The following is a 26,237-nucleotide window of genomic DNA, read 5'->3' as shown; positions in this document are numbered from 1 at the left end:
CAGGGGAAGAGGAACAAAATTCTTCCTTCATAAGCGATGTGTATTGTAAGAGGCGACTAACAAGCCCGGGAGCAAGAGGCTAGTAACCCCTTCTCCTGTATACATTACTAAAATTATGAAGAGAAACTTTTGTTCTTTTTGGGCCACCCTGCCTTGGTGGGATATGGCTGGTTTGTTGAAAGAAGATAAAGGTTGTAATTGGTATTATTTCTACACTAACTTCAAACCAGGGTCAAGATTGTGTGGTAGTTGCATAAAGCAGAATCAAGTTAGTATTACAAGTCTCTACTACAACAATAATAAAACAATTTAAAAGGATAACATAAAATGTATTTAATTACGAAAAAATTATTGCAACAATAATTTTAGAAGGGTAACATAAAATGTTTTTAATTATTTGATTATGAAAAATTACTGCAACAATATCAAATAGAACATCTATTATCTTTGTAATGAACTTTCTGAAAAAAAAAATTACGAAAAATGTATTTACAAAGTATTTTCATAATTTTATTAAATACTGTGGAATACATGTCATCATTACAAGAACAACAATAGGGTGGTCTTACAGATGTATAGGCACTTGGATTCATTATCACATGCTAATATCAAGCCTAATATCATTAATAACTTCAGCACTGCCTAACGATGCAATAAAATAGTCCAATGAGTGTGCTTATCTACTAACATTTAGTAATAGCAAATTCTGTAAGTTATCATGCTACTGACATTACTGTAATTCACAGAGCATTAATAAATCATATCTACTAAATGTAAAATTTCTGATAAAACACTAAAAAAATATATATATTTCTTATGAGAATATTTGGATAAATTGGCCAATTACTTATGCCAGTCCAGACATTTGCTTTATTTCTGAAATCAGATGGTGATTGTATTTCTTTGGATCCAATTTCAAGCACTCAACAATTGCATGCTTCAAATGGCTTTCATCCTGCAAAAAAATCAATAAAACTAAGTTATAAATCTGAGAAGCAGAAATATAAATATTATTTCATATACACATTACCTATGTCTACTCACAGCAATAATATTATGATGCAATATGAGATGTTACATGGATCCCTACTTGCTCCTGTAATACTTTAATTTACAATTCATAAGAATTTCTTTGCAAACAATGCAAGATAAATAATTAAAATGCAAATCTTTACAAGATGACTTAAATATATTGAGCAAATGCAGTGACAGTTGGCTGAAGGAATTCAGTGGTGACAGAAGCCATGCACTGTAAATTGTCGAGAGAGAAATCATACAGAGAAAGGAATCTGAGAAACATTAATATGAAATAGACATTAGACAGGCATTAGACTTTGGCCTGGTGGCAAAAGCTCTCACTTCACACGGTGAGGGTTCGGGTTTGATTCACGGCAAAGGGGTGAAAACATCGGATGTGTTTCCTTACACTGGTTGTCTATGTCCACCCATCAGTAAAATGGGTACCTGGGTGTTAGTCGACTGGTGTGGGTCGCATCCTGGGACAAAGCTGACCTAATTTCCCTGAAATGCTAAGCAATAACGAGGGGCTTTCCATACAGTAGTATGTCAGTGATGTCAGCTAGGCCTCTATACCTTGTACATGTACTTGTAGTAAATAAAGATATAATTATTATAAACTCATATTCTACTGTGGCTAACTATAAAATTAAGTTTCAACTGCTTGGAAGAAATGCTGTTCATAACATTTTTTTTCCTAACACAATGACTGTCTCTCATCAAGGTGGGGTGACTTACAAAAGAAACACTTTTATTACAATTTACTCAATAACCATCTTCCCAGAAGTGTACTGACATCTCTACCCCTCCTTCATCGTGCCGTCACCATACCTTCCACCTCCTACATTTAAGATCAGTACATATTTAGGCATTCTTATTTTGTGCCTCCCTACTACAGCACCTATGCTGCCTCCTAGTGGACTTAGCTCTTGCTAGAACTCTGCACAGCAGACCCTGTATCTCTCTCACTGACCGGACAACTGCAGGACAAGCCAGACATCCTCTTTCACTCTCTTGCTAGGCCTACAGCCTTGGTTTGGCTAGCAACTAAACTCGCTTTGTCTGTTATACCAGCCATGCTCATACCAATCTACAAACCAACCACCAAAACATTTTTTTTATTTTTATTTTTATTTTTTTCCCTTTGCAAATAGTACATTTAGATTATGTATTTACAATAATAGGTTGCAATGCAAAGAGAGCCTCTCTTATGCCTAGGCATTATGGGCCAATTTAACATTATTGGCTTACTGACTACTTAACACTAAGAATTATGTCATAGTTGTACAGTAGAATATTAATTATATCATAGTTGTACAGTAGATTATTAATTATAAGTGAATCTAATCTGTAAAAGACAAAAGATATATTCATATATTCAAAGATGCTTTTTGTGAAAATAATGATTCAATTATATTCCTGTCGACAATTTATTTATTATTAATTTGGACATTATACATAGAAGTACAAAGATATAGAGTGGTTAAGTATAACACGCCAAAGCCCCTTGTATGCAGAGCATTATGGGCAGGCTTAAAATTAACTTAAGATTAACTAAGCAATGATATATTCAGTGGTAAACATTATTGTAAACAGATAACAATTAAGCACAAATGGGTATTTCAAAGACAGATCATATGGTCATTTACTGTGTTGCTGTGCATTCACTAGAATGGAGTATTCTGTTAGGTAATGTAATTAAAAATAGCAAAGTTTGATTGGGTCACAGGTTAAACATTTATGAGATACAGTGAAACATATAAGTGAACAGTATTTAGATAAGGCTAAAGAGGTCTTTGTGGCATTTATGGATTTGGAAAAGGCGTATGACAGGGTGGATAGGGGGGCAATGTGGCAGATGTTGCAAGTGTATGGTGTAGGAGGTAGGTTACTGAAAGCAGTGAAGAGTTTTTACAAGGATAGTGAGGCTCAAGTTAGAGTATGTAGGAAAGAGGGAAATTTTTTCCCAGTAAAAGTAGGCCTTAGACAAGGATGTGTGATGTCACCGTGGTTGTTTAATATATTTATAGATGGGGTTGTAAGAGAAGTAAATGCGAGGGTCTTGGCAAGAGGCGTGGAGTTAAAAGATAAAGAATCACACACAAAGTGGGAGTTGTCACAGCTGCTCTTTGCTGATGACACTGTGCTTTTGGGAGATTCTGAAGAGAAGCTGCAGAGATTGGTGGATGAATTTGGTAGGGTGTGCAAAAGAAGAAAATTAAAGGTGAATACAGGAAAGAGTAAGGTTATGAGGATAACAAAAAGATTAGGTGATGAAAGATTGAATATCAGATTGGAGGGAGAGAGTATGGAGGAGGTGAACGTATTCAGATATTTGGGAGTGGACGTGTCAGCGGATGGGTCTATGAAAGATGAGGTGAATCATAGAATTGATGAGGGAAAAAGAGTGAGTGGTGCACTTAGGAGTCTGTGGAGACAAAGAACTTTGTCCTTGGAGGCAAAGAGGGGAATGTATGAGAGTATAGTTTTACCAACGCTCTTATATGGGTGTGAAGCGTGGGTGATGAATGTTGCAGCGAGGAGAAGGCTGGAGGCAGTGGAGATGTCATGTCTGAGGGCAATGTGTGGTGTGAATATAATGCAGAGAATTCGTAGTTTGGAAGTTAGGAGGAGGTGCGGGATTACCAAAACTGTTGTCCAGAGGGCTGAGGAAGGGTTGTTGAGGTGGTTCGGACATGTAGAGAGAATGGAGCGAAACAGAATGACTTCAAGAGTGTATCAGTCTGTAGTGGAAGGAAGGCGGGGTAGGGGTCGGCCTAGGAAGGGTTGGAGGGAGGGGGTAAAGGAGGTTTTGTGTGCGAGGGGCTTGGACTTCCAGCAGGCATGCGTGAGCGTGTTTGATAGGAGTGAATGGAGACAAATGGTTTTTAATACTTGACGTGCTGTTGGAGTGTGAGCAAAGTAACATTTATGAAGGGATTCAGGGAAACCGGCAGGCCGGACTTGAGTCCTGGAGATGGGAAGTACAGTGCCTGCACTCTGAAGGAGGGGTGTTAATGTTGCAGTTTAAAACTGTAGTGTAAAGCACCCTTCTGGCAAGACAGTGATGGAGTGAATGATGGTGAAAGTTTTTCTTTTTCGGGCCACCCTGCCTTGGTGGGAATCGGCCAGTGTGATAATAAAAAAATTATTTAGTATTTATTTAGTTGTGGGTGAGTAAGTGATTTTTAAGTAGAGACTTGAATTTATAAACAGTGTTTCTTTTATATTCACAGGTAATGAATTCCAGATTTTTGGGCCTCTTATGTGCATTGAATTTTTGCATAGTGTGAGATAGACACGAAGAACATCAAAGAGTGATCTGTGCCTTGTGTTATGGTCATGTGTTCTGCTGAGGTTGGTAAGGAGACGTTTGAGGGGAGGGTTTATATCCGAGTTAAGTGTTCTATGTATGTAGTAGGTACAATAATAAGTATGGGTGTTTTGTATGGTGAGTAGGTTTAGAGTTTTGAATATTGGTGGAGTGTGCTGCCTGTAGTGGGAATTTTTTTATCATTCTGACTGCAGCCTTTTGTTGGGTAATTAATAGTCTGAGATGGTTTGTTGTTGTTGAGCCCCATGCACAAATTCCATAGGTGAGACAGGGGTAAATAAGAGAGTGATATAGGGCCAGGAGGGCTGACTGTGGAACATAGCACTGTATCTTCAATAGTATGCTTACGGTTTTGGAAATTTTCTTGGAAATTTCTTGTATATGTGTTTGAAATTTGAGTCTATTGTCAAGGTGGATTCCTAAGAATTTTCTCTCTGTGAGCTTTGTGATAGGTGATCTGTTTATCATTATGTTAAGAGACACATCTGTAGCTCTGTTACCAAACTGAATGAAGTAGGTTTTGTCAATGTTGAGAGTAAGTTTGCTAGTCCTCATCCAGGTAGATATTTTCTGTAATTCGGTATTCACAGAATTAGCTAGCATGACTGGGCTCGGGTGAGAGAAGACGTATGTAGTGTCATCTGCAAATAGTGTGGGTTTGAGTAGTTGCGATGCATTTGGTAGTCATTTATGTAAACAAGAAAGAGAAGGGGGCCAAGGACACTTCCCTGCGGGACACCAACTGTAATTGGCTGTGTGGAAGAGTTTGCTCCATTTGTGTACACATATTGGCTTCTGTTGCCGAGGTATGACTTTAGGTAGTTGAGGGAGTGCCCTCTTATACCATATGCGACAATTTTATGTGGAGCAAATCATGGTCAACTGTATCAAAAGCTTTACGTAAATCAATGGAGATCCCCAGTGGGACTCCTTTTCTCTCTAGTGCAGTGTATATTTGCTCCAGCATGTGTATAATAGCATCATTCGTATTTTTATTAGGCCTGAACCCAAACTGACAAGGGTTGAGTATGTTGTGGGAGATGAGATAGGAACAGATTCGTTTATAAATTAATTTTTTGAAGATTTTAGAGAGAGGGTGTAAGTTGGATATTGGCCTGTAGTTATTCAAGTCTGTTTGGTCTCCTCCTTTATGGATCGGAGTGACCCTCGCTATTTTGAGAACTGTAGGGAAGGTAGAGGATTCGATGGATTTGTTAAAGTGTTGCTATGATTGGTAACAGCACTTGCGATGCTTTTTTGTATATAAAGGGTGATAAGGTATTTAAATCTCCTGTCTTTTTTTAGTATGCTGATAGTAAGGGAGACTTCTGTTGGGCTAGTTGGAGCTAGGAACAGTGTGTTTGGGTAGTTGCCAGTGAGGTAGTCATTGGGTGGGGTATTTGAGCTTGGGATTTTATTGGCAAGGTTTTTTTCCTATGGTGGAGAAGAAATCATTGAGTCTGTTTGCTGTTTCAGTTGGTGGGAGTTGGGGTTCATCTGGTTTTGTTAGTTGAATTGCACTATTTTGTGATATCTATTTTGTTCATAGAATTTCTGACAGGGTTTTCCAGGTCTTTTTTTATATCACCTAAAATTTTAAGCTGGATAATCTGTTCTCATAATACAATTTTTTAGCCCTTCTTACCAGGCTGGTTAGGATTGACGAGTAACGTTTTGTTTGGTCTCTGGTTATGTGACCCATTCTGTACTGTTTTTCGTATAGGTGCTTTGTATTTATGGATTTGAGGATGCTGGGTGTTAGCTAGGGACTGTTCAGTCTCTTAGCTGTCATCTGTTTAGTTTTTAGGGCAGTGCTTGTTATAGAGGTATTGGGTCTTTTTTAGAAAATTATTAATACATTTGTCAATATCTGTATTGATTTCTAGCTGTGTGCCAATCAATGTTTGTCACTGCTGTTGTGAAGTTATTAATGGCTGCCTCATTGTGAAGTCTGAAAGTGACCTTAGTAGTGTCTTGGGGTAATTTGCCTAGATTAGTTATGAGGAAGGTAGGGTAGCGGTCTGTGGTATTATCTGTGATTATGCCTGATTTTTAAAGGGGATATGGTGTTGGTCCAGATGTGGTCTAGTAGAGAAACACTAGTCTCTGTAATTCTTGTAGGTTTTGTTACTGTTGGTAGCAACAAGCAGTTACTCATAGTGTTTGTGAATTCAGTAATGTGTGGGTCCTGGTCTTGCAGGAGATTCATACTGAAGTCACCTGAGAGTAGTAAGTGATCTTTGTTCATGCATGCATCAGTTATCATACTTCCTAGGTTTTCACTAAAATGGCTAATATTTGACTGTGGTACTCTGTAGATGTTTATCACTGTGAGAGGTTTTTGTAGGTATTTGGATTTGAATTTAGCTATTATATATTCCCCATGTTCATCCCTTGTGCAAGTATTAGTGATACATTCTAGTTGGTCTGAGTAGTATACAGCTGTGCCACCCCTTTGTTGATCTGGCCTACAGTTGTGTATGGCTGTGTAACCAGGAATGGCATAGACATCTGTAGTATCAGGCTTTAGCCAGGTTTCGGTGAGAGTAATGATGGATATACTGGCATGCAGGGAATTTAGTAATGCTATGAGGTCATCGTAATGTTTGCTTAAAGATCTGATATTGTAGTTAAAGACAGTTATGTTATTGTTGGCTCTGAGAAGTGCCTTTGATTGTTCTGCTGTGTAGTAATTACAGTTGCTGTTTGATTCATTTAAGTCATTCAATAAGAGGTTGGTATCAGGATCAATGCTTGTAATCATAAGATTTATAGTGAATCTATAGTACAAATTAAGTATAAAACAAAGTAAATATTCCAAAGCTAAAAAATAACACCTGAATTATTTTAACAAATGTAAATATATAAGCTAAGGTAGTTCTTTAAAGCTAAAATAAAGGAGACAATATAAAAGGGACTAATATAAGTTGTGGCGAACAAATAAAGTGGTAAAGTAAAAGGACACAAGTGCAACTAATGTGACATTTATTGTGGCAACGTTTCGCTCTCCAGGAGCTTTATCAAGCCTTGATAAAGCTCCTGGAGAGCGAAACGTTGCCACAATAAATGTCACATTAGTTGCACTTGTGTCCTTTTACTTTACATATTGTCGGTAATTCTACCAACTTTATTACAAATAAAGTGGTGATCAAATAAATGAGCTTGGGAATATAATGGCAAAATAGTGAACTTATTACACTTTAGCACTTGAGAATAGCACCTTGATTATCTTTACAATTGTGAATATATGAACTAAGGTAGTTATATAAAGCTAAAATAAAGGAGAAAATATGTAAGGGATTAAATTAAGTAATGGTAAACAAAGTTAAATGGACAGATAGTCACTATGATATAATATTGATTTGGGAGTAAGATCTGATTTGTAATATATAATAAGTTGAGCAATTAATTGCACTATAAAAAGTAAAAAAAAAATATGAGGTAGTTGGTACTAGCTAGCAAAAGATAGTTTTGGGACTCACACAATAATGTAATTGGAATTTACACTAATTGCACACACAATATAAAAGGGACTAAAAAAAGTAGTGGTAAACAAAATTAAATGGACAGGTAGCAACCATGAATAACATTACAGTGGTCCCTCAATTATCGTCCTTAATCCATTCCTGGAAGTGGGACTATTATCGAAATAGACGATTTTCGAATAAATTTTCCCCATAAGAAATAATGTAAATCCAATTAATTCGTTCCAGACACCCAGAAGTATCAACAACAATTTTTTTTTTACCTTAAAGATAGATTTACATGCACAAAAGAATGAACATTCAACATGACAGTTACCTTTATTGAAGACTGTTGTTGATGAATGGAAGACAGGGAGGAGGAGAGAGGGAAGAGAAGTTATTGTTTGGAAGGGGAATCCCCCTCCATAAGGACTCTAGGTCACTTCAGGGGTCACTTCCCTAGCATAAATATAGATTTACATGCAGAAAAAAATCCCAAATAAATGTAAAGCACTAATAAAATGTATAAATGAACATTGGTAATAGGGGTTTTACCTGGAGAGATTACCTGGAGAGAGTTCCGGGGGTCAACGCCCCCACAGCCCGGTCTGTGACCAGGCCACCTGGTGGATCAGAGCCTGATCAACTAGGCTGTTACTGCTGGCTGCACGCAAACCAACGTACAAGCCACAGCCCGGCTAGTCAGGTACCGACTATAGTGGAACGGTCTGCCTAGTAGGGTGATCGAAGCTAAAACATTGGGTAGTTACAAATTTACGTCGGATAAATACACGAGTGAGAGGGGTTGGATTTGAGTCAGACTTGTACCTGAGCTTATTGCTTGGGTAGCATTTGTTCTGTTAGTGGGTTGGATTTGTGAAGGACCAGCCTAGTGTGGGCGAACAGGCTTATTGCAGTGTTCCTCCTTTCTTATGTTCTTATTTAACATCACACTTACCAGTAGGGTGATCGAGGCTAGGACCTTGGGTAGCTTTAAGAAGAGATTGGACAAATATATGAGTTGGAGGAGCTGAGTTTGATTTGTGTCATTGGGTACGGGAGTAAATTCTTGGGTAGCTTTGGGTAGAGGTCATTTTGATAAGGACCTGCCTTGTATGGGCCAAAAGACCTGCAGTGTTCTTCCATTGTTATGTTCTTAGTGGGAAGGATTGTAAAGGACCTGCCTAGTAGGGCCGGATTTAGAAGTCTCCAGGCCCTAGGCTATTCAGATTGGCGGGGCCCCTTTGAGTTACGGGTAAGCGAAGCGACCCCTTCCCGCTTGGGGGGGGGGGGGTTGGTGTGCGCCTGTTTAAGGTCGAATTAAATACATTCTGGCTATTTAGATTAAATTTAATAGGGAAAGTACATCAAGACAACCAAAACCATTTACCAACAGCCATTATAACTATCTTGTTAAATCATGCATTTTAAAGAGAATAAACTCAAGACAGCATAGTATTACTAGATTAGGCTATTAAAGTAGTGACATCATGTACCTATTATATTCAGCATAACCACTAAAGCACTATTATTCCCTTTATAAATCACTGACCATTATTGTTATCATTGCATCATGCACAAGACTATCAAATCATATAAACTCAAGAAAGTAAAGAACTGTTTATATTCACAGGCACTTCTTAAATAAACTTTTTTCTGGATTTCATATTGGCAAAATCATCAATTATATTCTGAAAATCAATATTTCTTGTTAGATCAGACTCAATGGTCAACATGGCTAGGTTACACAATTTGTCTTGGCTCATTGTTGTATGGAGCTGGTTTTTCACTCTTTTCAAAACAGAAAATGAATGTTCTCCTTCACAGTTAGTAGCTGGAAGTGTTAGGTAAAGGCGATACACTATGTCAACATTAGGGAAGGTTTCTGAGATACAGTGGACCCCCGCATAACGATGGCATCACATAGCGATTATTTCGCATACCGCTTACTTTAATTGCAAAAATTTTGCCTCGCATACCGCTTAAAAACCCGCTTACCGATTTTCGTCCGAGACGCTTCCAATGTGCGGCCTGAGCCACGCTCACATGTTCCGCCGGTGGCATTGTTTACCAGCCAGCCTCCGCAATAACATCCAAGCATACAATCGGAATATTTCGTATTATTACAGTGTTTTCGGTGCTGTTTCTGGAAAATAAGTGACCATGGGCCCCAAGAAAGCTTCTAGTGCCAACCCTGTGGTAAAAAGGGTGAGAATTAGTATGGAAATTAAGAAAGATTTTGAAGGGTTTGGGGCTAACCCTGAGAAGCCTATGCCAGTTGTGGAATCCATTGTGCCTACTTCAAAAATTAAGGAAATGTGTGCACAGTGGGTTGAACTGCAAACCTTTATGGATGAAAATCACCCTGACACAGCTGTTGCAAGCCGTGCTGGTGACTATTTCAATGACAATGTTGTGGCCCATTTTAGACAAATCGTAAAGGAACGGGAGGTACAGAGCTCTATGGACAGATTTGTTGTGCGACAGAGGTCCAGTGACTCTCAAGCTGGTCCTAGTGGCATTAAAAGAAGAAGGGAAGTAACCCCGGAAAAGGACTTGCTACCTCAAGTCCTAATGGAAGGGGATTCCCCTTCTAAACAGTAAGAAGATAATGCTCTCCCCTCCTCCCATCCCATCAATCATCACCAGATCTTCAATAAAAGTAAGTGTCATGTAAGTGTGCATGCCTTTTTCAGTTTGTGTGTATTAAAATTAACATTTCATGTGGTAAAAAAATTTTTTTTTCATACTTTTGGGTGTCTTGCACGGATTAATTTTATTTCCATTATTTCTTATGGGGAAAATTCATTCACATAACGATTATTTCGCATAACGATTACCCCTCTTGCACGGATTAAAATCGTTAACCGGGGGTCCACTGTACCTGCATTTCTTAAATGTTTCAAAGCAGCTGAAGGTGCACATTTTTCAGGTGGAGCTTTAATCTGATTCATATACCCAGAAAAATGAACTATTTCTTCAACAAATGTGTCCTGAACATCTGCTGAAAGGTGTTGTTGCAACTTTAATGCAGCTTCTCTCAATTCTGCATCTGGCATAGTAGTAATTTTGAACAGAAATCCAAACTTTTCTTTGAGATTCTGGTAGATTTCTTTTCTTTTCACCAATTCTGTAATCAGTGAATCCAGAATGACGAAATATGTAGCTGTCTTACATTTCTGCCTTGGTAGCAACACAATTTCATTGTCTGGCTCTTCAAAATTGCGTTTCCTCTTCCTTGACCGCTGATGATCAGCCCGGTAACCGTAGTCTTTCACCAGCAGTTTAGCTTTCTCTTCAAACATTTCAAAAGTTTCATCATTGCGAAGTGAGCTTACAAATTCCACTAAGCCTGCATAGAGGTTAGTGTTACGCGCCCCTACTTCACTCCATTATATACAAAAATAAAAGGCCTGGTTAAAATAAGTTCTGTAATAATATATCGCGAACCACTTTATTACTAGCTAGATAAAGTAGGTTCGACTATATATTATTATCGGGTACAGTATGAATCATCAAAAGTACTCTCATTGTATTATATTATATTGTATTATATTATATTATTATTAGGTTAGGTATTACGAATGTGTAACCACTACTGTAGTGACCAATTGGTGGTTCTAGAATTGACGCCACGCGTTGCCTTCTGGCCGAGCTGAAGTCATACTATGGAGTAGTTGAGTGAGTCAGTCAGCTCCTAGCTCTGACTCAGTACGGGTCTTCAACCCAAAGCTCCTAGCTTAAACTAAAACTTTAAACCAAGTCTATTGTCTTGCCTTTGCCATTAGTTTCCTGAAGTCTGGTAATTCATGTCTCTTATGAAAGATAACTATTTCGTTACCTCAGACCTTTCTAAAAGAGTTAAATGGTGAGATTAGTAGATTATTAATTGAAATTATTGTATCATACTCTGTTAATGAGAATTTGAACGTAAGATTGAGTTTCTTGCTGTATAGTATTTCATTTATAATTGCTTGTGGTTATTTTAATTCACTAACCCAATACCAATGAAACTAAATGATTGGTAATAAAATAAAACTAACAAAAAAAAAATGGAGTTATTTGTGCCCCTATTGTTACGGTGAAGATTAAGTCATAACAGTTAGCATAAGTAGCCATTTCAATTTCAATTTTCTGAAGTGTCTTGTTCATGGCATTTAACCGTTCCAGTATACAGTCCCAAAGCACACAGAGTAAGGCCAATTCAAAATCTTCCAATTTTGATGCTAAGCTGGCTGCTTCGCTTCTTGTAGTTGCTGTCTGGTCTTCATCCTCTGCTATTTGGATCAAAGCAGAACGTATTTCAGCAAAGCTGTCTTTCAAAGCATGTGTTGCATCATGCTGCGCTGACCACCTTGTTGTTGATAATGATTTGATGACATCTCCATGAATGGTTGACTTGAGTATACTCCACCGATGCGTTGAAGCAGAGAAAAAATTAAAGAGTGCTTGTAAAAGTCCAAAAAATGAAACTGCAGTGACACAACACTCCGCAGCACATGACCCAACAAGATTAAGAGAATGTGCTGAGCAGGGCACATATTCAGCAAGTGGGTTGATTTGCTTGATACGAGCTTGCAATCCATTATATTTACCCGACATGTTACTTGCATTGTTGTAGCTCTGGCCACGGCAATCCATAATAGAGAGATCATGTTCAAGCAGAGTATCCAGTACTACATTCATCATTGTTTCTCCATCATGGCCTGAAAGAGGAATGAATTTTATAAAGCGCTCTACAGGCTTACCACTGGAGTCGACAAAGTGAACAATGAATGTCAATTGATCTGTATGTGAAATATCTGGTGTTGAATCTACACTTATTGCAAAGTATTTTGCAGTTTTCACAGCTGCTATGATGTTATTGAGGACCTTCTTAGTCATCAGTTCAATAAATTCATTGCATATAGTAGATGACATGTAAGATACAGTGCCTCTTCCTGCATTCCCAAGGCATGACACATGATTTGCTAAGAATGGATCGAATTGTGCTAACAGTTCTATGATCCCTAGGAAATTGCCATTGTTTTCCGAACCAAAAACCTTATTTTCTCAACGGAAAGCAAGTCCTCTTAGAGCTAAGAATTTTACAACAGCAACAACTCTTTCTAGAACTTTTCTCCAATAAGTGCGCTCTTTTTCAGTTTGATTTTCCAAATGAGAATCCAATAAGCCTTTTTTCTGTGCACGAAATACACTGGCTAAAATGCAGCTTCTGTGAGTGGTGCTGTTTTCATGTTCCTCGAAACGCTTGGAATTTTTTCAGTCATTGAACCCCTGTGTGAAGGTATTTTCTTTGGTAGAAAATAGCTTGCATGCTGAACAGTACACTTTTCCTGAGCTTTCAGAGTATACCATCCATGATCTTTTCACAGTTTCTGAATTTGCAAGCTTCCTATAAAACACAGATGACTTTAAACAACGACGACTTGAATCATCATAAATCCTTGCTGATTTCCTAAAGTCAATGTTCAGAGTTTGACTGAAGTTTCCTGCAATGAAAGCATTACGTAGAGAATCTGGGATTACATTTGGCCATGAGGCAGGATCTTTTAAGACAAATCCTGTGGATGAAATGTCCATTGAGACATTGAGAGGAGACACAAAAGAAGTAGATGCTGGCTGAGAAATAACGGAGGGAGGGCTTCCTGTATGATCTGACGTATCTGCAGATTCAACTGTACTGGTAACATCAGAAACTGTTTTCGTGAGCATGTCTGTGATCTTTCTGCAGCTTCCTACATCTTTCTTTTTCTGTTCTTCTTCTTGAATTTTCTTCTTTCTTTTCTGTGACCCACTTGCATAAGAACGTCCAACATCACGTTCACGAGATGCCATAATGAGGATGTATCACTGTCTGTAATCATGCAAATACAAATTTTTCATTATCAATTATTATTATTTTTTTAATTATTATTAAATTTTTTTTTTCTGTCAATTGGGGGGATATGGCTCTTGTAGCCCCCTTTCCTCTGGCTGCGCATCTAAAAATTCAAAACGTTACCAGAAAGGAGTCATATACAGAACTTTTACCATAGATTAGGTTAGTGATTTGGGCTACGAATATTTTACTAATTCATTCTCCTTGATCTCCAATTTACTTAAACAGAAATCATACTGAGTCCAAGAACAATGCACAATGGTATTTATATTACCATTTTCATAACTAAACTAATCATTATGTTTTGCATGATATATGGCCTACCACCATAGATAAGGACATGAGAATTAAAGAATGCAGGGACAATTTTCAGTTTCACCCTACCAATGATTTTCTGATGTGGCTTATGTGTTTCTGGGGAAATATGTAGTAAATTAATTGATGTTCTACATCATTTCCGTCGCAACTTGAAAACTAAGCATTTGCGACGGAAGTGATGTAGAACATCAATCAATTGAGATCTGTTATTGAAATGATAAAGACTTAATGACAGGACAAAGTGCTTTTAAAACCTACAAACGGAAGTCAGTTTGCATTTTTAGGTTTTTCTTTATAGTATTTTTACCAAAAATGCGTCTTTACTGGTCCATGCGTCTTTACTGGTCAAGTAACCCTATCAGGTACCTCCCTTAACATTTAGAGGAGAAAACAAACATTTATCCATACACATCAATGTCTATCAACAACACTTCAGTTAATTTGTCACAGTACAAGTCTAGATAACATGTAATTACTACAGAAAATTGGAGAGGAATCTCCCATACTCACCCATTAGCGGGAAAACACAGCTGTTCTGATGTAAACAAAGGCGTGTTGAGTGTTGCCATCTATAGTTAGGTTTATTTATTTTTATTTTATTTTATTTCATTATTTATTTTTGTTTTGATTAATTTTTAAAAATCAATTTTACTCTCTAAACACTTGAACCTTTTAGGTAGGGACCCCTTTGCACTTGCACCATGTGCGCAGTCTTGGATGAGCCCCTGAACCCCTTGGACCGCGGGGCCCCCAAATGTGCGGGGCCCTAGGCAAATGCCTAGTTTGCCTATGCGGTAATCCGGCCCTGCTGCCTAGTATGGGCCAGCAGGCCTATTGCAGTGTTCCTTCTTTCTTATGTTCTTATTGGAGATTTGTTTGTGTGAGGGAGGGATGGCAAGTTTATTGTTGGAGAATATGACACTAATATCAACTCTATGGCTTATTGTTAGGAAAACAAATGTAGGTCAACTGTACACAATCACGAACGAGAATGATCTATCACGATTTCTCAGGGATACTAATCTTACAGAGAATAACTAAACAATGTCCAACTTAAAAGCCTACGTAGTGTAGTGTATGTTTTGCTCCATTATTGTTCAAATTTCATTGTACAATCTCTTAGTAATTAAATAATCAACTACCTCATTTTGTGATTTTACTAGTAAGCATAAGTCACCTTATGTAATTTTCTTATTTACTATTGTTTGCTTAAACATTAGCTGAATTGATACTTTCTCTGTCCATATTACTACCTCATATTTTTTTTAAATACTATCAATTGATATTACTTACTAAAATTAATAATCATCATTTTTACTATAATTTCAATTTACTCTTAACATTTTTGACATTTAATAACCATTACTTGTCTAATTACCTTTACCTGTTTTAATACCACATTTACTATCTTAGAGTACTCTTAATTACCTTGTACTGCCATATAACCTCTAGTATAACTACCAGTGCAATATTGAATGAAATAAACATTACTTTTTCAATTTTTTTGTAATAATTATTACTTACTAAAATTTTATTAAACACCATATTTACTACCAGTCAATTTTACTTTTGTACATTAAACATTATTTTATACTTCCCATAACATTTTGTTGCCAAATTTTCAAGTTTGTATATTCAACTCCAACCTTTATATTATCCTTTGTACCTGTGTACCTGTCTACCATCTTACTATCATATTATAACCAAGACATTACCATTGTTATTTTTTACTATTATTCTTTTGGTACTTTAATTGTGAATTTTATTTTGTCAATTTAAATCTAGTTATATGTACTCTTGATCTTGTCAACAACCTATACCAGACTCTAGTGCAATTGCAAGTACCATTTCAATTTGTACAGTGGACCCCCGGTTAACGATTTTAATCCGTGCAAGAGGGGTAATTGTTATGCGAAATAATCGCTATGTGAATGAATTTTCCCCATAAGAAATAATGGAAATCAAATTAATCCGTGCAAGACACCCAAAAGTATGAAAAAAAAAATTTTACCACATGATATATATATTTTCCCACACACAAAGAGAAGGATACATGCACAATAGTAGAGTAGTACATGCACAGTATATATTGTGCATGTACTAGTCTACTAAATGAAGAATAAATGACACTTACCTTTATTGAAGATGCAGCAATGACTGATGAGACACTGTGTCCTGGGAGTGCCTTTTCCTCCTGAGTACTGTAGGTCCTGTTTGGCATTTTCTTCCAGAACAGGCCTTATCACACTGTGTATGCCACTACGATTCTTAAATCTCTCAAACCAACCTTTGCTGGCTTTAAATTCACCAATATGAGCACTAGTTCCAGGCATTTTTCCCTGTTCACCTGGGTGTTAGTCGACTTGTGTGGGTTGCATCCTGGGAGACAAGATTAAGGACCCCAATGGAAATAAGTTAGACAGTCTTCGATGACACTGACTTTTTTGGGTTATCCTGGGTGGCAAATCCTCTGGGGTTAATTGTTTCTTGGTATTCTCAATAAGCCACACCAACAACGGTGCTACAGCAGCAGCAACAGCTGACAGTGCATCAGCAGCAGCAGCTGTACCACCAATAGTAGCGATGGTTGATTGGGGTTTATTATACAACCTGGCCAGCTCGGAGACATGCACTCCACTTTCATACTTATCAATGATCTTTTTCTTCATCTCTATTGTAATTCTCACCCTTATTGCTGTAGGGTTGGCACTAGAAGCTTTCTTGGGGCCCATGGTCACTTATTTTCCAGAAAAAGCACCGAAAACACTGTAATAATACGAAATATTCCGATTGTATGCTTGGATGTTACCGCGGAGGCTGGCTGGTAAACAATGCCACCGGCGGAACATGTGAGCGTGGCTCAGGCCGCGTCTCGGACGAAAATCGGTAAGCGGGTTTTTAAGCGGTATGTGAGGCAAAATTTTTGCGATTAAAGTAAGCGGTATGCGAAATAATCGCTATGTGATGCCATCGTTATGCGGGGGTCCACTGTATTTTTATATTATAAGTTTATATTATAAGTCCTACTCTAAGATTGTTTTCATATCTTAGTGACTATATTGTGTGTGCAATTAGTGTATATTTCAATTATATTATTGTTCAAGGCCCTTAACTATCTTTTGCTAACTAGTACCAACTACCTCATACATATTTTTTTTTTTTTTTTCTACTTTTTTTTATTCTTTTGCTACCTTAACTTGCATATTTTATCTTGTCAATTTAAATCTAGTTATACTCTAATTCTTGTAAACAACTTATATAACACCTTAGTGCAATTACAATTGAGAGTCTTGTGCCTTTTTTATATTATTAGATTAAACTCAGTTGTACTATAGTCAATACCAAATTCATTATATTAGACCATATTGCAATTACTAGTGAGAGACTGGTGCTATTTTAAATTTGTATTTTTATATTACTAGTTTATACCTAGTTGTACTTTAGTTCATTCCAGCACAACACATAGACAACATCAACTTCATTGTGTGTAGTAGTGACTATACTCTATATGACCAAAATACTCTAGCTATATACTTATCCAAGCTTCCCACCACTACAGATATCAGTACTAGAACTCAACACATAACTCAGGATATAAATAACCATGGGGCTAGTAACCCCTTCTCCTGTAGACATTTACTAAAAAAGAGAAGAAGAAAAACTTTATAAAACTGGGATGCTTAAATGTGCGTGGATGAAGTGCGGATGACAAGAAACAGATGATTGCTGATGTTATGAATGAAAAGAAGTTGGATGTCCTGGCCCTAAGCGAAACAAAGCTGAAGGGGGTAGGGGAGTTTCGGAGGGGGGGAATAAATGGGATTAAATCTGGAGTATCTGAGAGAGTTAGAGCAAAGGAAGGGGTAGCAGTAATGTTGAATGATCAGTTATGGAAGGAGAAAAGAGAATATGAATGTGTAAATTCAAGAATTATGTGAATTAAAGTAAAGGTTGGATGCGAGAAGTGGGTCATAATAAGCGTGTATGCACCTGGAGAAGAGAGGAATGCAGAGGAGAGAGAGAGATTTTGGGAGATGTTAAGTGAATGTATAAAACCTTTGAACCAAGTGAGAGAGTAATTGTGGTAGGGGACCTGAATGCTAAAGTAGGAGAAACTTTTAGAGAGGGTGTGGTAGGTAAGTTTGGGGTGCCAGGTGTAAATGATAATGGGAGCCCTTTGATTGAACTTTGTATAGAAAGGGGCTTAGTTATAGTTAATACATATTTTAAGAAAAAGAGGATAAATAAGTATACAAGATATGATGTAGGGCGAAATGACAGTAGTTTGTTGGATTATGTATTGGTAGATAAAAGACTGTTGAGTAGACTTCAGGATGTACATGTTTATAGAGGGGCCACAGATATATCAGATCACTTTCTAGTTGTAGCTACACTGAGAGTAAAAGGTAGATGGGATACAAGGAGAATAGAAGCATCAGGGAAGAGAGAGGTGAAGGTTTATAAACTAAAAGAGGAGGCAGTTAGGGTAAGATATAAACAGCTATTGGAGGATAGATGGGCTAATGAGAGCATAGGCAATGGGGTCGAAGAGGTATGGGGTAGTTTTAAAAATGTAGTGTTAGAGTGTTCAGCAGAAGTTTGTGGTTACAGGAAAGTGGGTGCGGGAGGGAAGAGGAGCGATTGGTGGAATGATGATGTGAAGAGAGTAGTAAGGGAGAAAAAGTTAGCATATGAGAAGTTTTTACAAAGTAGAAGTGATGCAAGGAGGGAAGAGTATATGGAGAAAAAGAGAGAGGTTAAGAGAGTGGTGAAGCAATGTAAAAAGAGAGCAAATGAGAGAGTGGGTGAGATGTTATCAACAAATTTTGTTGAAAATAAGAAAAAGTTTTGGAGTGAGATTAACAAGTTAAGAAAGCCTAGAGAACAAATGGATTTGTCAGTTAAAAATAGTTGAGGAGAGTTATTAAATGGAGAGTTAGAGTTATTGGGAAGATGGAGGGAATATTTTGAGGAATTGTTAAATGTTGATGAAGATAGGGAAGCTGTGATTTCGTGTATAGGGCAAGGAGGAACAACATCTTGTAGGAGTGAGGAAGAGCCAGTTGTGAGTGTGGGGGAAGTTCGTGAGGCAGTAGGTAAAATGAAAGGGGGTAAGGCAGCCGGGATTGATGGGATAAAGATAGAAATGTTAAAAGCAGGTGGGGATATAGTTTTGGAGTGGTTGGTGCAATTATTTAATAAATGTATGGAAGAGGGTAAGGTACCTAGGGATTGGCAGAGAGCATGCATAGTTCCTTTGTATAAAGGCAAAGGGGATAAAAGAGAGTGCAAAAATTATAGGGGGATAAGTCTGTTGAGTATACCTGGCAAAGTGAATGGTAGAGTTATTATTGAAAGAATTAAGAGTAAGATGGAGAATAGGATAGCAGATGAACAAGGAGGCTTTAGGAAAGGTAGGGGGTGTGTGGACCAGGTGTTTACAGTGAAACATATAAGTGAACAGTATTTAGATAAGGCTAAAGAGGTCTTTGTGGCATTTATGGATTTGGAAAAGGCGTATGACAGGGTGGATAGGGGGGCAATGTGGCAGATGTTGCAGGTGTATGGTGTAGGAGGTAGGTTACTGAAAGCAGTGAAGAGTTTTTTTACGAGGATAGTGAGGCTGAAGTTAGAGTATGTAGGAAAGAGGGAAATTATTTCCCAGTAAAAGTAGGCCTTAGACAAGGATGTGTGATGTCACCGTGGTTGTTTAATATATTTATAGATGGGGTTGTAAGAGAAGTAAATGCGAGGGTCTTGGCAAGAGGCGTGGAGTTAAAAGATAAAGAATCACACATAAAGTGGGAGTTGTCACAGTTGCTCTTTGCTGATGACACTGTGCTCTTGGGAGATTTTGAAGAGAAGTTGCAGAGATTGGTGGATGAATTTGGTAGGGTGTGCAAAAGAAGAAAATTGAAAGTGAATACAGGAAAGAGTAAGGTTATGAGGATAACAAAAAGATTAGGTGATGAAAGATTGGATATCAGATTGGAGGGAGAGAGTATGGAGGAGGTGAAAGTATTCAGATATTTGGGAGTGGACGTGTCAGCGGATGGGTCTATGAAAGATGAGGTGAATCATAGAATTGATGAGGGGAAAAGGGTGAGTGGTGCACTTAGGAGTCTGTGGAGACAAAGAACTTTGTCCTTGGAGGCAAAGAGGGGAATGTATGAGAGTATAGTTCTACCAACGCTCTTATATGGGTGTGAAGCATGGGTGATGAATGTTGCAGCGAGGAGAAGGCTGGAGGCAGTGGAGATGTCATGTCTGAGAGCAATGTGTGGTGTGAATATAATGCAGAGAATTCGTAGTTTGGAAGTTAGGAGGAGGTGCGGGATTACCAAAACTGTTGTCCATAGGGCTGAGGAAGGGTTGTTGAGGTGGTTCGGACATGTGGAGAGAATGGAGCGAAACAGAATAACTTCAAGAGTGTATCAGTCTGTAGTGGAAGGAAGGCGGGGTAGGGGTCGGCCTAGGAAAGGTTGGAGGGAGGGGGTAAAGGAGGTTTTGTGTGCGAGGGGCTTGGACTTCCAGCAGGCATGCGTGAGCGTGTTTGATAGGAGTGAATGGAGACAAATGGTTTTTAATACTTGACGTGCTGTTGGAGTGTGAGCAAAGTAACATTTATGAAGGGGTTCGGGGAAACCGGCAGGCCGGACTTAGAGTCCTGGAGATGGGAAGTACAGTGCCTGCACTCTGAAGGAGGGGTGTTAATGTTGCAGTTTAAAAACTGTAGTGTAAAGCACCCTTCTGGCAAGACAGTGATGGAGTGAATGATGGTGAAAGTTTTTCTTTTTCGGGCCACCCTGCCTTGGTGGGAATCGGCCAGTGTGATAATAAAAATAATAATAAATAACCATAATTTAAACCTAAAAGATGATTGATCACGTTGACCCTGATCTAAACCTCCATAATCTGACACCCAATCAAAACCTATTGGAAAGTAACTGCCTTTACTACACAGCATCACAAGCCAGCACTATCCTAAACAATGCTAAAAGCCTATCAGTACTTAACTACAACATCAGGTCCTTAAGCAAACACTATGATGACCTCCTGGCACTCCTTGAATCAATAAAGACACCCTTCTCCTGCATTATTCTTACTGAGACCTGGCTTAAGCAGGACACAATAGATATCTACCCTCTACCAGGATACACAGCAATTCACAACTGCAGACCAAACCAAGTTGGGGGTGGTATTGCAATCTATTACTCTAGCCAATTATCTTGTATTAGCACCACTTGCTTTAGTGATGAATATGGGGAATACATTTTTGCTAATTTTACTGTAAAAAACCTTAACACACCTATAACAATCGGTGCCATTTACCGGATACCTCACACAAACATCCCAAATTTCAGTGAGAAATTAAAGTCACTAATAACAAACAGACAAATGAATAAGCACCACCTTCTCTTAGCTGGAGACTTCAACATCAACCTTGGCTTACTAGATGATCAGCCTGTAACTGATTTCATCAACAATATGAACAACACAGTTCTCATACCAACAATAACTAAACCAACCAGGCTCACTGAGACAAGTGCAACCATAATAGACCACATATGGACCAATATACTAGCCCCCCTTAAATCAGGGATAATCACAGATAGCACTACAGACCACTACCCTACCTTCCTCCTGACAAACATTAATAAACCACCACTTGAATACAACCAAGTCTCATTTAGACTCCATGACGAGGCCTCAATGAGGAAGTTCACAACTGACCTAGAGATTGTTGACTGGTCTACAGAATTCTCCAAGGCCAATGGTATTGATGACTGGACAGACATTTTTCTTAACAAATTACTTAGATTATACAACAAACATTGTCCTATAAAAACGAAACAGATCACACACAAACGGCACCATTCTGAAATCCATTGACAAGAAACACCAATATGAAAAGCAATATAGACAGGGCTTAATACACAAAGATATTCTTAAACACTATTCATCAGTTCTCACCAAAGTAATAAAGAAAACCAAACAACTATACTACTCCAGTAGATTCACAGACACTAGAGGAGATATAAAAAAGACCTGGAAAACACTCTCTCAGATTCTAGGGACCCACAAACTGAAAAAAACCAAGAATATTGTCCTAACTAAACCTAATGAAACACCACTACATCCCACTGACACAGCTAACAAGATAAACGACTTCTTCTCAACCATAGGATCTAATCTCGCCAATAAAATCCCACATACTAATGCCCATGCCGGGGACTACCTAGATGGGAATTTCCCAAATTCCTTCTATCGTGCACCAACTGAGCCCTCGGAAGTCACCGAGATTATAAAGTCACTTAAAAACAACTCAGGGAATCTGTCTAATGTCCCACCATTACTGTACAAGCGAGCGGCCCATATCCTTTCGCATGCTATTTCATTACTTTTTAACAAGTCACTAGAAACTAGCACCTTCCCGAAACTACTCAAGATGGAAAGGGTTACACCAATACATAAAGGTGGTGACCCTACAGACTTAAACAACTATAGGCCAATATCAAACATACCATTGCTATCCAAAATCTTTGAGAAACTCGTGCACAGGAGACTATATTCATTTATAACAGCACAAAACATACTCAACCCCTGCCAATTTGGATTTAGGAAAAATAAAAACACTAATGATGCAATCATAAAAATGCTAGATCTGCTTTACACAGCATTGGAAAATAAGAAATATCCACTAGGAATTTTTATTGACCCAAGAAAAGCTTTTGACACAGTAGACCACGACATCTTACTCCACAAACTTGACCATTACGGTATAAGAGGCCATGTGCTTGCTTATTTCAAATCTTACCTTACTAATAGGTATCAGTATGTTACCATCAAAGACACAGCATCAACAACACGGCCACTTGATACTGGAGTTCTGGAGGGAAGTTTCCTTGGTCCCCTGCTCTTCCTCATATACATCAATGATCTTCCGAACGTATCCCAACACCTGAAACCCATTCTCTTTGCTGACGACATGACTTATGTCATCTCTCACCCTAATCTTGCCACCCTCAACACCATTGTTAATGAGGAGCTGATCAGAATATTGACTTGGATGACAGCCAATAAACTTACGCTTAACACTGACAAAACCTACTATATTATGTTTGGTAGCAGAGCAGGAGATGCACAAATTAACATTAAGATCGACAACACTCTAATTACCAGACATAATGAGGGCAAATTCCTAGGCCTATACTTTGACAACAACCTGAATTTCAGCACCCATATCCAACACATAACCAAAAAAGTGTCCAAAACAGTTGGGATCCTCTCCAAGATACGATACTACGTGCCGCAAAATGCCCTTCTCACACTATACCACTCACTTATTTATCCATACCTCACCTATGCTATTTGTGCTTGGGGATCAACTGCAGCAACACACCTAAAGCCAATAATAACCCAACAAAAAGCTGCAGTAAGAATAATCACTAAATCCCATCCCTGGCAACACCCCCCCCCCACTCTTCATAGATCTAAACTTACTCCCTGTTCAGTACATCCACACTTACTACTGTGCAATCTACATCTACAGGACCTTAAACTCCAATATCAACCTTGACCTAAAATGCTTTCTTGATAGTTGTGACAGAACCCACAGGCATAACACCAGACACAAACATCTCTACGACATTCCCCATGTCCGACTAAACCTTTACAAAAATTCAATGTATGTCAAATTCCCTAAAATCTGGAACACCCTACCTGAGAACTCTAGAACTGCAGATACATTCATCACCTTCAAAACTACCATTAGAAAACATCTTATCTCCCTGATAAACCCCATCAACTAACTACACGAATACCACCTGGTGGTTCACACTTACACTCACTCACCCATTTGACCATAAACAGAAATATTAATCTCAATCTTAAAATAATGAATCCTATGATACTCCAATACTGAAACTATGTACTGTGCCAAAACGAAAGCATTCACATTGCTAAACTCACAAACTAGTATTTAGTCACTTAGCCATAATACCAACTTACCTCATAATTTGTAATATTTTAAAATAAAGAATTAAACTAAGTCAGCCCGAAATGCCTAGCAATGCTAGGCGTTCTAGTGGTACACTCTGTAATCATTATTTAACTACATGTAAACCACACAACAACCAAATTCTGTAAATTCAACATTGTAATCTTTATAGAGAATAAACTTTGAATTTGAATTGAATTTGAATTTGAATTTATCTATCAAAATTCAACTAATATGACACAATAAACAATATTAATAACATAGAAACATGGAATATACTCTAGAATGAATAAAATAAGTCATTACGTATGTCACAAGAGGTGTTGTGTTGTGTTGTTGTTGGGTATATAAGGGCCACTGAGAGTAAGCCATCCATAATGGTGGTGAAGCAGCAGCTGAGGCGGCAGTGTTTTCTGTAGCCCTATATAACTCCAACAACATTGGAGAAGTTGGTAGAATTGCTGAATCACTAAAGAAGGAACCCTCTACCACCATCACTATCACCATCAACCACTATCACAACTGCTTCCACTCTACCACCACCACCTTTGTATTTTTCTACAAACTTTTTCTTAAATTATGTGTTTCTCACATTCTTTACCAAAGGGCTGGCACTAGAAGCTTTCTTTGGAGCCATGGTAGCTTATTTAGCACTTGCAAGCACTAAAATCAATGGAATATTATGAAATATTTCGTAGGAGCATGTGAGGGGACTGTTGCTCACTGGTAAACAATGGCACACTGTAGATGAATGGTTTAAAGAACCGACACATTGTTAAATTAGACACATGTGCAACTCTTGGGTATCTTTATTGAGGAAACGTTTCACCACACAGTAGCTTCATCAGTCCATACAAAGGATAAACTTGAAGAACAGGAGGAGAATGAGGTAATCAGTCCCTCAACCTTGAGTCGATGTGGTCAGTCCATCAATCTTGAATAGAATACGGCATATCCTGGATGGTTTACCTGGAGAGGGTTTCGGGGGTCAACGCCCCCGCGGCCAGGTCTGAGACCAGGCCTCATGGTGGATCAGGGTCTGATCAACCAGGCTGTTACTGCTGGCAGCACACAAGCTGATGTACAAACCACAGCCCGGTTGGTCAAGTACTGACTTTAGGTGCCTGTCCAGTGCCTTCTTGAAGACAGCCAGGTGTCTATCGGTAATCCCCCTTATGTATGCTGGGAGGCAATTGAACAGTCTTGGGCCCCGGGCACTTATTGTGTTGTTTCTCAGTGTACTCGTGGCGCCCCTGCTTTTCATCGGGGAAATGTTGCATCTCCTGCCGAGTCTTTTGCTTTCATATGGAGTGTTTTTCGTGTGCAGGTTTGGTACCAATCCCTCCTGGACCTTCCAAGTGTATATTATCATGTATCTCTTTCACCTGCATTCAAGGGAATACAGATCAAGGGCCTTCAACCGTTCACAGTAGTTTAGGTGCCTGATTGCACTTACGTGTGCCGTGAAAGTTCTTTGTACACTCTCCAGCAGTTAGTGTACAGCAGTATTCCAGCCTAGAGAGCACAAGCGATTTGAAGAGATTTATCATGGGCTTGGTGTGTTTTGAAGGTTCTCATTATCCATCCTATAATTTTCCTAGCAGATAAGGTAGATACATTGTTATGGTCTTTGAAGGTGAGATCCTCTGACATTATCACTCCCAGGTCCTTCACATTACTTTTCTGTTCTATTGTATGGTTAGAATTTGTGGTATACCCTGACACATTTTTAATTTCTTCAAGTTTTCCATATCTGAGTAGTTGAAATTTCTCCTCGTTGAACTTCATGTTGTTTTGAGTGGCCCATTCGAAGGTTTGGTTGATGTCCGCTTGGAGTCTCGCAGTGTCTTCGATGGAGATCACTGCCATGGTGATCCGGGTGTCATCCACAAAGGAAGACACGGAGCTATGGCTTACACCTCTGTCTATATCAGAAATGAGGATGAGGAATAGAATGGTAGCGAGTACTGTGCCTTGTGGAACAGAGCTTTTTATCATGGCTGCCTGGGACTTTACTCTGTTTACTATTACTCTTTGTGTTCTATATGTCCAGAAGTTTTAAATCCATCTACCAACTTTTCCCGTTATTTCTTTATCCCGCATTTTATGTGCTATTACACTACGGTCAAACTTGTCGAAAGCTTTTGCAAAGTCTGTGTATACTACATCTTTATTTTGTTAATCTTCTACAGCATTCTGGACCTTGTCATAGTGGTCCAGTAG

At 38.4% G+C, this 26,237-nt stretch overlaps 1 protein-coding gene across 1 annotated transcript in view; it reads right to left on the bottom strand.

Annotated features, from left to right (window-relative positions):
* Window positions 1-308: 308 nt before the first annotated feature.
* The window catches only part of LOC128701507 (replication protein A 70 kDa DNA-binding subunit), a 236,694-nt gene continuing 210,765 nt past the window's right edge, over window positions 309-26,237 (bottom strand). The window contains exon 6 of the mRNA XM_070080161.1: window positions 309-955. Within this exon, the coding sequence (XP_069936262.1) occupies window positions 848-955 (108 nt within the window). The 3' untranslated portion in view covers window positions 309-847. The remainder of the gene's footprint in view (window positions 956-26,237) is intronic.

The sequence above is a fragment of the Cherax quadricarinatus genome, unplaced genomic scaffold, assembly GCF_038502225.1.
Source record: "Cherax quadricarinatus isolate ZL_2023a unplaced genomic scaffold, ASM3850222v1 Contig181, whole genome shotgun sequence".
Taxonomy (NCBI): Eukaryota; Metazoa; Arthropoda; class Malacostraca; order Decapoda; family Parastacidae; genus Cherax; species Cherax quadricarinatus.
Note: the sequence above shows the minus strand (reverse complement) of the source record. Positions and strands in the feature narration are given on the sequence as shown.